At 49.2% G+C, this 12,851-nt stretch overlaps 1 protein-coding gene across 2 annotated transcripts; it reads right to left on the bottom strand.

Annotated features, from left to right (window-relative positions):
- Positions 1–652: 652 nt before the first annotated feature.
- LOC148442534 (uncharacterized) lies at positions 653–5,944 on the bottom strand. 2 transcript variants are annotated; one of them, XM_088463852.1, is made up of 2 exons: positions 5,041–5,944; positions 653–2,034 (listed from the first exon to the last, which is right to left on the bottom strand). In XM_088463852.1, the coding sequence occupies exons 1-2, from the start codon at positions 5,414–5,416 to the stop codon at positions 1,127–1,129; spliced, it is 1,284 nt and encodes a 427-aa protein (XP_088319978.1). In that variant the 5' UTR covers positions 5,417–5,944; the 3' UTR covers positions 653–1,126. The 2 variants fall into 2 exon arrangements, with proteins under 2 accessions (XP_088319978.1, XP_088319977.1); XM_088463851.1 differs by having other exon boundaries at positions 653–2,037.
- Between the last annotated feature and the right edge of the window lie 6,907 nt (positions 5,945–12,851).

Here is a 12,851-nt window from a genome sequence, read left to right on the forward strand (position 1 = left end):
CTGCAACCTCATTAGTACCTTAGCATGAGAAGGCTCTGATTAGGTATTTTCTGCACCAGAAAATCTGTTGAATTTGCAATGAGCAGTAAGTGATTCCTTTGTGGGGCACTCTTTTATAATAAATTAATTGATATAACTGATATCAGGAATTACATAATTACAATATAACTTTTAATTTGTTCCCTCTTTAAAGTGATTGAGGATTATTTTGACTCTGAGTGTGAAAATATGATAGTCACCCATCAATAAACATCCATACATACCATATATTTGATATCAGGAAATTAACATAATTAAAACATAACTATTAATCGGATTCTTCTTTAAAAAAATTGGGAATCATTATGACACTAATTATTATTAATTTGTACATTCCACAAAGATCTGCGGTTGGAAATTAGCACGTTTCATGCATAGAGACCACAGCATTTACATGTTTAAGTCTATAGTGTTACAATGACAGCGGCGTTCACGCTGGTACTTGGAACGGAGCCACAGCTCTGCCCTATGAGTTGCGCATGTTTTGGAACTAACAGTTGCTTCTTTTCCAGCTCCGAGATGGCAACATTAATATAGTACAGTATATAATGTTTCCACCAAATTGTAGTTATTTTATCTCCCACGTAATCAAGATCAGAACAAAAAAGCAGACTCAACTTATAATGTCGTCTTTATTCAGTGCATCATTATTTGAAGGTCTAGGTCCTTGTGTACAGATCCCAGGTGGGGCTGATGAGGCAGACCAGTCAGGCTGCCAAAGGAGACCATCTAAATGGGACTGACAGTTATAGAGCAGAGTGTGCCTAGAGGCCAGACCTGGAAGAGGCAGGGAGGACCAAAAGAGACTGTTATATATGCACACTTGCTGCATGTTAGTTAGGTGTCAAGCAGTAAGGTAGTGCAAAGCCAGGGGGGCTAGGTTTTAATTTTTTTTATTCATGAATGCCGACAGAGATTCATTATGTTCATTTAACCTGCAGAACTGCTGTGTGGCCCCTTATTTATATACCTAGACACTGCACCACTGACCCCTCTACCCCGCTAAATTACCTCAGCTCATCTATAAAATTAAATTGTTAAAATATTGTGTGACTGGAGTGCTGCTACAGCCCTGTTTTTTATCAGCTCATAGAAATGCTTTTCTCTTGTGCGAAATCTGATGTGTAACAAGATTTGATTTCTGTGTAAAACATTTCCCACACTCAGAACATGGAAATGGCTTCTCACCTGTGTGACTTCTCTGATGTCTAACAAAATCTGATTTCCGTGTAAAACATTTCCCACACTCAGAGCATGGAAATAGTTTCTCACCTGTGTGACTTCTCTGATGTGTAATAAGATCTGATTTCTGTTTAAAACATTTCCCACACTCAGGGCATGGAAATGGTTTCTCACCTATGTGACTTCTCTGATGTGTAACAAGATTTGATTTCACTGTAAAACATTTCCCACAATCAGAGCATGGAAATGGCTTCTCACCTGTGTGACTTCTCTGATGTATAACAAGATCTGATTTATCTCTAAAACATTTTCCACATTCAGAGCATGGGAATGGTTTCATCCCTGTGTGATATTTCTCATGTGTAACTAGCACTGATTTCTGCGTAAAACATTTCCCACACTTAGGGCATGGAAATGGTTTCTCACCTGTGTGAGTTCTCTGATGTCTAACAAGATCTGATTTCTGTGTAAAACATTTCCCACACTCAGAGCATGGAAATGGTTTCTCACCTGTGTGACTTCTCTCATGTGTAACTAGAAATGACTTCTTTGTAAAACATTTCCCACATTCTGAGCATGGAAATATTTTATCAGGCGCATGAGCTGCACTATGTGTAACGAAAGCTGAGGTAGCAGGAGAACATTCCTGATGATTATAACAATCAGATGATATATCTGCACTGTGAGGTACTGGATGTATATTTAGCGTAACGGGATTATCTCCTGGAGATTCCTGTGTGATGTTATCTTCTATTTTAATATCTGTAGACAAGATGAGATCTCCCTCCAAGGCATTCCTGCTTGTGCATCCATCTGCTGGAAATACAAAAATGTTATTATTATTATTATTATTATTAACAGCTCTTTATATAGCACACACACATTACACAGCGCTTTACAGAGAGTATTTGGCCTTTCACATCAGTCCCTTCCCCAGTGGAGCTTACAATCTATATTCCCTCCCATATCTGCTTGCACACACATTATGGTTAAGTTGAGTCAGAAGCCAATTAATCTGCCAGTATGATTTTTGGAGGAAACCCATATTAAATCCACACAGCATCAGGGTTGGGAATTAAACTCATGACCTCCATTCTGTGAGGCGGCAATGCTAACCACTACACCACAATGTTACTATTATGAATGAAGAGGTTTAGCTGTTTAATCTGATGTTTCATTTGCAGGTACAAACTAAGACCACATTATTACATTTACAAATGAACCAACAACAAATAAGAATCTCACTGAATACATAAAATATTGGCATAAAATGGCACAAGCACATTATCAGCACCTGTCATAGACCCAGCCCCAGGGACAGGCAGATGGCACATCACCAATGTATATCTCCCCCCAAATGCAGACTTTGTGATGATGGCTAGGGGATGTTACTCATCAGAGTAGGAAGCCTCATTAGCCAGTGACGTTTGTGAACCACAATACCCATCTAGACTACAGAAAGTTCTCCAGGTGGATATATATATGTAGAAAAGACAGCCTCTATATGGTCCTCTGATCATCCTCAGGGAGAGTAGTCCCAGAGGCACAGAGCGGGGGAGGCAGCAAGACAGGGTAGGAGAATGGCCCAGGGCACAGAGCAGGGGAGGCAGTAGGACAGGGTAGGGGAATGGTGCAGTGTACAGAGAGGGGGAGGCAGCAGGACAGGATAGGGGAATGGCGCAGGGCACAGAGTGGGGGAGGCAGCAGGACAGGGTAGGGGAATGGTGCAGGGCACAGAGCGGGGGAGGCAGCAGGATAGGGTAGGGGAATGGTGCTGGGCACAGAGCAGGGGAGGCAGCAGGACAGGGTAGGGGAATGGTGCTGGGCACAGAGCAGGGGAGGCAGCAGGACAGGGTAGGGGAATGGTGCAGTGTACAGAGCGGGGGAGGCAGCAGGACAGGATAGGGGAATGGCGCAGGGCACAGAGTGGGGGAGGCAGCAGGACAGGGTAGGGGAATGGTGCTGGGCAGAGCAGGGGAGGCAGCAGGACAGGGTAGGGGAATGGTGCTGGGCACAGAGCAGGGGAGGCAGCAGGACAGGGTAGGGGAATGGCCCAGGGCACAGAGTGGGGGAAGCAGCAGGACAGGGTAGGGGAATGGTGCAGGGCACAGAGCGGGGGAGGCAGCAGGACAGGGTAGGGGAATGGTGCAGTGTACAGAGTGGGGGAAGCAGCAGGACAGGGTAGGGGAATGGTGCAGTGTACAGAGCGTGGGAGGCAGCAGGACAGGGTAGGGGAATGGCCCAGGGCACAGAGTGGAGGAGGCAGCAGGATACAGTAGGGGAATGGCACAGGGCTCAGAGTGGGGGAAGCAGCAAAACAGGGTAGGGGAATGGTGCAGTGTACAGAGCGGGGGAGGCAGCAGGACAGGGTAGGGGAATAGCGCAGGGCACAGAGTGGGAGAGGCAGGACAGGATAGGGGTATGGAACAGGGCACAGAACGGGTGAGGCAGCAGGACAGGGTAGGGGAATGGTGCAGGGCACAGAGTCTGGGAGGCAGCAGGACAGGATAGGGGAATAGCACGGGGCACAGAGCGGGGGAGGCAGGACAGGGAAGGGGAATGGTGCAGGGCACAGAGCGGGGGAGGCAGCAGGACAGGGTAGGGGAATAGCACAGGGCACAGAGCGGGGGAGGTAGCAGGACAGGGAAGGGGAATGGCGCAGGGTACAGAGTGGGGGAGGCAGCAGGACAGGGAAGGAGAATGGCGCAGGGCATAGAGCGAGGGAGGCAGGACAGGGTAGGGGAATGGCGCAGGGCATAGAGCGAGGGAGGCAGGACAGGGTAGGGGAGTGTTGGAGGGCACAGAAGAGCAACAGCAGAAAGGAAAAAAGTAGAAGGGCAGAACAGGATACAGAGACAGGTCAGCAGATAAAGCACAACAGTACAGAGAATCCAAGCACAGAGACTGGAGGGAGCCAATGTGCAATGACAGGTGTGTGGTTACAGCTCTGTGTGTGTGACAAGGTGGAATTTATGTGAAGTGTTAATTGTGATGGGTAGTATACAATACACTGTCAGTCACATATTACTCAAAAAACATAGTGGGTATTGTCAAGTGGTAGTGCACAAGGCAGGATCTTGGATAATGTCACATTGGGTTTCATCACAGTGATTTAATCATTATAGCTACATCCCTTGCACTAATGTATGAGATACACCAGAGAGTGTGTGGAGGAGACTGGTCAGATCTCTGGGCTGGTAGCACACAGTGACATGATGTGAGGGGGAGAGCAGGAGTATAATAGGGGCTGATGGCTCCTGATGTATGAGATACACCAGAGAGTGTGTGGAGGAGACTGGTCAGATCTCTGGGCTGGTAACACACAGTGACATGATGTGAGGGGGAGAGCAGGAGTATAATAGGGGCTGATGGCTCCTGATGTATGCGATATACCAGAGAGTGTGGGGAGGAGACTGGTCAGATCTCTGGGCTGGTAACACACAGTGACATTATGTGAGGGGGAGAGCAGGAGTATAATAGGGGCTGATGGCTCCTGATGTATGAGATACACCAGAGAGTGTGGGGAGGAGACTGGTCTGATCTCTGGGCTGTTAACACACAGTGACATGACGCGAGGGGGAGAGCAGGAGTATAATAGGGGCTGACGAGGGCGTAGAAAGAGAGATTATTCTACTAACTAAATTATTAACATAGAAGTACAGTATATTCATGAACTGGGGTAGCAAATCCATGCAAAAACAGAGAGAACACAAACTCTACACATAGAAAACACTGGTTAAAATCAAACTAAACATTATGTTATCATGGTGTACGGAGAGAATATTTGATGCTCTTCTGTAATAAGTGTTTATTACTCACCTGTGCTGATATCTGTAGGGATTTCCTCCTCCTTACACTGCTGATCACCCCTCACATATGTCTCTTCTTCTCCTTCTATATCTTCTGCCTTCATATGAGTCACATACGTCTCTTCTTCTCCCTTTATATCTTCTGCCTTCATATCAGTCACATACGTCTCTTCTTCTCCCTCTATATCTTCTGCCTTCATATCAGTCACATACGTCTCTGCTTCTCTCTCTATACCTTTTGCTTTCATGTCAGTCACATACGTCTCTTCTCCTGTCTCTATATCTTCTGATTTCATATCAGTCACATAGGTCTCTTCTCTCTCTATATCTTCTGCCTTTATAGTCACATACGTCTCTTTTTCTCCCTCAGTATCTTGTGTCTTCATATCAGTCAGATCTTTACTCTGAATAACTCACAAAATAATAAAATAACACTTTAGTAATTTCTGTTCCATTAATTCAGATTAGCCAGAAGAATATTAGTGTATTTGACACACACAGGTAATTTAATGAAATATTGAATTTCTGTACTTGCATTATGAATCCTTCTCTCTCAGTCCTCTGAGGGACACTGGATACTATGAGGTACAGAGTGTGGTGACAGGAGCATGGTCACTTTACATTAACCAGAAGTTCTCGTACTCTTGCTGGTGTTTCTGCTCAGCACTCTCTACGCCATAGGGACATATTCAATTGGGTTTGGGTGTTTTTGAATTTTTGAGCGACAGGGTTTTTTTTTTGTCTGCAGCACGGCCACAGCACGACCAATTTTTCCTAAAATCCATATTTTTCGAAAAAATGGTCGGTAATTGCTTTGGAAGCCATACAGCAAGCCCGTGATGATTAATTAAGCAATTCAAAGTTTCCAATTAGCTTAATTACTCAACTTTGTAAGCGTCCATTATAATCGTATTATTATTGATTAACACGCATAACTCTTAAGAATTAATAAATGTATCTGTCAATTGTGTATTTTCCCTTTAACAAAACTTCAGATATGTCAGATACAAAATTAAATTATTTGAAATGAATTTTAAGTCACAAGTTACAGAAGACCGCAGCTCACAGGAAACCAACAGTTTGAACTTTCTAGGTCGTTGTACAAGAAAGTGAGATTTTTATTTAGTAACTGTGGAGCTGTGAAAACCTGGAAACTGGCTTCAAAGGCTTAGTTGAACAGAAGAAATATTATCTTGTGAATAAGTTACATTTATATATGAGAAAAATATATTGTGAACCACGTTATGTTTCATGATCGATTTTGATTGGACATTGCTATGCTTCAAGAACGCTATATAATCTGTTTGCTATAATAAAGCATGTTTTAAGGAAGTGCTCCTGGAATTTTGAGAGAACTGACTTGAATACAAAATGTTGTATTTGTTCATTTCTTACTGCTGGCCAGCTATAATAATAATAACAAGGCAGATTTTCCTAGATCGGTACTGAAGGAGATGTACCCTAACACCTTCCGCAGTGCTGCTTTTTCTTCCGGTTCTCTTTCTTCTTCAGCTTCTAGGGACCGGGCGGGCACAGGACAGGTACATACTACTCCTGCACCGCCTCCCCGCCCACACTACCGCCGCTATCCTGCACCCCCCCTCCCCACACACACTACCGCCGTTACAGTGCCCCCCTCCCCACACACACTACCGCCGTTACAGTGCCCCCCCCTCCCCACACACACTACCACCGTTACAGTGCCCCCCCCTCCCCACACACACTACCGCCGTTACCCTGCACCCCCCTCCTCCCACACACTACCGCCGTTACCCTGCACCCCCCTCCTCCCACACACTACACTACCACCGCTACCCTGCACCCCCCTCCTCCCACACTCTACACTACCACCGTTACCCTACACCCCCCGTCCCCACACACACTACCACCATTACCCTGCACCCCCTCCTCCCACACATTACACTAGCGCTGCTACCCTACACCCCCATCCCCACACACACTACCGCCGTTACCCTGCACCCCCCTCCTCCCACACTCTACACTACCACCGTTACCCTACACCCCCCGTCCCCCCACACACTACCGCCGCTACCCCGCACCCCCCTCCTCCCACACTCTACACTACCGCCGTTACCCTACACCCCCCGTCCCCACACACACTACCACCGTTACCCTGCACCCCCCTCCTCCCACACTCTACACTACCACCGTTACCCTACACCCCCCATTCCCACACACACTACCACCGTTACCCTGCACCCCCTCCTCCCACACACTACCGCCGTTACCCTGCACCCCCTCCTCCCACACACTACACTACCGCCGTTACCCTGCACCTCCCTCCTCCCACACACTACACTAGCGCTGCTACCCTACACCCCCCGTCCCCACACACACTACCGCCGTTACCCTGCACCCCCCTCCTCGCACACTCTACACTACCACCGTTACCCTACACCCCCCGTCCCCACACACACTACCACCGTTACCCTGCACCCCCTTCTCCCACACTACCGCCGTTATCCTGCACCCCCCTCCTCCCACACACTACACTACCGCCGTTGCCCTGCACCCCCCTCCTCCCACACACTACACTAGCGCTGCTACCCTACACCCCCCGTCCCCACACACACTACCGCCGTTACCCTGCACCCCCCTCCTCGCACACTCTACACTACCACCGTTACCCTACACCCCCCGTCCCCACACACACTACCACCGTTACCCTGCACCCCCTTCTCCCACACACTACCGCCGTTACCCTGCACCCCCCTCCTCCCACACACTACACTACCGCCGTTGCCCTGCACCCCCCTCCTCCCACACACTACACTACCGCCGTTACCCTGCACCCCCCTCCTCCCACACACTACACTACCACCGTTACCCTGCACCCCCCTCCCCACACACTACACTACTGCCGTTATAGTGCACCCCCCACACACTACACTACCGCTGCTACCCTGCACCCCCCTCCCCCCACACACTTCACTACCGCCGCTACCCTGCAACCCCCTCCCCACACACACTACCACCGATATAGAGCACGCCCCTCCCTCCACACACTACCACCGTTACCCTGCAACACCCCTTCCCACACACACTTTACTACCACCGTTACCCTGCAACCCCCCTCCCCACACACTACCACCGTTATAGTGCACGCCCCTCCCCCCACACACTACCACCGTTATAGTGCACACCCCTCCCCACACACTACCGCCGTTATCCTGCACACCCCTCCCCACACACACTACCACCGTCATAGTGCACGCCTCTCCCCCCACACACTACACTACCACCGTTACCCTACACACCCCTCCCCACACACTACTGCCGTTACCCTGCACCCCCTCCCCCCACACACTACTGCCGTTACCCTGCAACCCCACTCCGCACACACACTACCACCGTTATAGTGCACGTCCCTCCCCTCAAACACTACCGCCGTTACCCTGCAACCCCCCTCCCCACACACTACACTACCACCGCTACCCTCCCACACACTACCGCCGTTACCCTGCACCCCCCACACACTACACTACCGCTGTTACCCTGCACCCCCCTCCCCACACACTACCACCGTTGCCCTGCACCCCCCTCCCCCCACACACTACCACCGTTATAGTGCACCCCCCTCCCCACACACTACCACCGTTACCCTGCACCCCCCACGCACTACCGCCGTTACCCTGCACACCCCTCCCCACACACACTACCACCGTTATAGTGCACCCCCATACCCACATACTACCACCGCTACCCTGCACCCCCTCCCCGCACACACACTACCACCGCTACCCAGCACCCCCCTCCCCCCACACACTACCGCCGTTACCCTGCACCCCACACACACACACACACTACCGCCGTTACCCTGCACCCCCCTACCCGCACACACTACACAATTAAGTTCCTTCTAACTTAGCTAAAGCAAGGTTAATAAAAACACACTAGGATTGTATACAATGTGGTTCCACCTCTTCCGATGTCAGAATGTGTTACCTATGTTTTGAGTAAACTATACCAATTGGGCAGTATGAGAAGCTGGTAAGAAAGTTGCTGGCTGAGAGGAAGTGTAACTGGTGCAGCACAAATCTCCAGCATAGTGGAAGTTCGTCTGTGCATGTGTGAATTGTTTGCAAGTTCCAATGACATTGGATCTGCACCCTGACACTGTATAGCAGGGGCAGACCTAGCAGCTGATGCTAGGTGATTGCTAGTGCTATCCAAGCTATTCTTGCACACAATGCTAGGAGATACAGTATTCGCTCCCTACTTGTGTTTGACTACATGCTTCTGCTCCTTCTGCTGATACAGTGTACAGATCCCAGCTGGTGTTTGACGACCTGCTTCTGGTCTGCCCCCCCCCAACCTGCTGATACTATGTCCAATCCTGGCTTGTGTTTGATTTCCTATGGATACAGTGTACAGATCAGATGAGTTAGATAAACCTATGTTACAGCTGGGAACGACGAGAGAGGTAAACCTATGTTACAGAAACTACACACACCACCAGCTGACCTAGACAGGGAAAGAAACATGTGACGTGGAGAAAGCTCATTATAGACATAACCTTTTGTGTGGACTGCCATGGAGCACTGAAATAGTAAGTCACTTTGTATTTTGCTATATGGTGAGAACCTAAGCCCCATCTACCTAATGCCCCTGTGGTAGCCAGTGATTCTCCTCTTTACAATCCTGTGAATAAAGAGGACGGGGACATCTCTCTGGGGTATTTCTGTTACAGACCTTTGTTCCTTCATATACTCCCCTCCTCCATGGAGAAATAGACAATGACATCCCAACACCTTATAGGAACCTGACACACACATTGATACAGTCATCACCCAGACAGATCACCTGGTGTTACTGCATAATGTCCCATTCCCAGCAGTCACCTCTCCAGTCATCACCCAGACACATCCCCTGGTGTTACTGTATAATGTCCTATTCCCAGCAGTCACCTCTCCAGTCATCACCCAGACACATCCCCTGGTGTTACTGTATAATGTCCCATTCCCAGCAGTCACCTCTCCAGTTATCACCCAGACACATCCCCTGGTGTTACTGTATAATGTCCCATTCCCAGCAGTCACCTCTCCATTCATCACCCAGACACATCCCCTGGTGTTACTGTATAATGTCCCATTCCCAGCAATCACCTCTCCAGTCATCACCCAGACACATCCCCTGGTGTTACCGTATAATGTCCCATTCCGAGCAGTCACCTCTCCAGTCATCACCCAGACACATCCCCTGGTGTTACTGTATAATGTCCCATTCAAAGCAGTCACCTCTCCAGTCATCCCCTGGTGTTACTGTATAATGTCCCATTCCCAGCAGTCACCTCTCCAGTCATCACCCAGACACATCACCTGGTGTTGCTGTATAATGTCCCATTCCCAGCAGTCACCTCTCCAGTCCTCACCAAGACACATCTTCTGGTGTTACTGTATAATGTCCCATTCCCAGCAGTCACCTCTCCATTCATCACCCAGACACATCCCCTGGTGTTACTGTATAATGTCCCATTCCCAGCAGTCTCCTCTCCAGTCATCACCCAGACACATCCCCTGGTGTTACTGTATAATGTCCCATTCCCAGCAATCACCTCTCCAGTCATCACCCAGTCACATTCCCTGGTGTTACTGTATAATGTCCCATTCCCAGCAGTCACCTCCCCAGTCATCACCCAGACACGTCTCCTGGTGTTACTGTATAATGTCCCATTCCCATCAGTCACCTCTCCATTCATCACCCAGACACATCCCCTGGTGTTACTGTATAATGTCCCATTCCCAGCAATCACCTCTCCAGTCATCACCCAGACACATCCCCCGGTGTTACTGTATAATGTCCCATTCCCAGCAGTCTCCTCTCCAGTCATCTCCCAGACACATCCCCCGGTGTTACTGTATAATGTCCCATTCCCAGCAATCACCTCTCCAGTCATCACCCAGACACATCCCCCGGTGTTACTGTATAATGTCCCATTCCCAGCAGTCACCTCTCCAGTCATCACCCAGACACATTCCCTGTATAATGTCCCATTCCCAGCAGTCACCTCCCCAGTCATCACCCAGACACATCTCCTGGTGTTACTGTATAATGTCCCATTCCCAGCAGTCACCTCTCCAGTCATCACCCAGACACATCCCCTGGTGTTACTGTATAATGTCCCATTCCCAGCAGTCACCTCTCCATTCATCACCCAGACACATCCCCTGGTGTTACTGTATAATGTCCCATTCCCAGCAGTCTCCTCTCCAGTCATCACCCAGACACATCCCCCGGTGTTACTGTATAATGTCCCATTCCCAGCAATCACCTCTCCAGTCATCACCCAGACACATCCCCCGGTGTTACTGTATAATGTCCCATTCCCAGCAGTCACCTCTCCAGTCATCACCCACACACATTCCCTGTATAATGTCCCATTCCCAACAGTCACCTCCCCAGTCATCACCCAGACACATCTCCTGGTGTTACTGTTTAATGTCCCATTCCCAGCAGTCACCTCTCCAGTCATCACCCAGACACATCCCCTGGTGTTACTGTATAATGTCCCATTCCCAGCAATCACCTCTCCAGTCATCACCCAGACACATCACCTGGTGTTACTGTATAATGTCCTATTCCCAGCAGTCACCTCTCCAGTCCTCACCCAGACACATCTCCTGGTGTTACTGTATAATGTCCCATTGCCAGCAATCACCTCTCCAGTCATCACCCAGACACATTCCCCGGTGTTACTGTATAATGTCCAATTCCCAGCAGTCTCCTCTTCATTCATCATCCAGACACATCCCCCGGTGTTACTGTATAATGTCCCATTCTCAGCAGTCACCTCTCCAGTCATCACCCAGACACATCCCCCGGTGTTACTGTATAATGTCCCATTCCCCGCAGTCACGTCTCCAATCATCACCCAGACACATCCCCCGGTGTTACTGTATAATGTCCCATTTCCCGCAGTCACCTCTCCAGTCATCACCCAGACACATCCCCCGGTGTTACTGTATAATGTCCCATTCCCAGCAGTCACCTCCCCAGTCATCACCCAGACACATCTCCTGGTGTTACTGTATAATGTCCCATTCCTAGCAGTCACCTCTCCAGTCATCACCCAGACACATCCCCTGGTGTTACTGTATAATGTCCCATTCCCACCAGTCACCTCTCCAGTCATCAGCCAGACACATTCCCTGTATAATGTCCCATTCCCAGCAGTCACCTCCCCAGTCATCACCCAGACACATCTCCTGGTGCTACTGTATAATGTCCCATTCCTAGCAGTCACCTCTCCAGTCGTCACCCAGACACATCCCCTGGTGTTACTGTATAATGTCCCATTCCCAGCAGTCACCTCTCCAGTCATCACCCAGACACATCCCCTGGTGTTACTGTATAATGTCCCATTCCCAGCAGTCACCTCTCCAGTCATCACCCAGACACATTCCCTGTATAATGTCCCATTCCCAGCAGTCACCTCTCCAGTCATCACCCAGACACATCCCCTGGTGTTACTGTATAATGTCCCATTCCCAGCAGTCACCTCTCCATTCATCACCCAGACACATCCCTTGGTGTTACTGTATAATGTCCCATTCCCAGCAGTCTTCTCTCCAGTCATCACCCAGACACATCCCCCGGTGTTACTGTATAATGTCCCATTCCCAGAAATCACCTCTCCAGTCATCACGCAGACACATCCCCCGGTGTTACTGTATAATGTCCCATTCCCAGCAGTCACCTCTCCAGTCATCACCCACACACATTCCCTGTATAATGTCCCATTCCCAACAGTCACCTCCCCAGTCATCACCCAGAAACATCTCCTGGTGTTACTGTATAATG

Source organism: Taudactylus pleione, unplaced genomic scaffold (assembly GCF_031769625.1).
Source record: "Taudactylus pleione unplaced genomic scaffold, aTauple2 ptg001472l, whole genome shotgun sequence".
Classification (NCBI taxonomy): Eukaryota; Metazoa; Chordata; class Amphibia; order Anura; family Myobatrachidae; genus Taudactylus; species Taudactylus pleione.

What these genes read in the sequence shown, in the direction of transcription:
- LOC148442534 (XM_088463851.1), bottom strand. Translation starts at nt 5,416, where the DNA reads ATGAAGACACAAGATACTGAGGGAGAAAAAGAGACGTATGTGACTATA. An exon ending in CCCTACAGATATCAGCACAG is followed by an intron (nt 2,038 to 5,040) that starts GTGAGTAATAAA and finishes TTGTATTTCCAG; the next exon opens with CAGATGGATGCACAAGCAGG.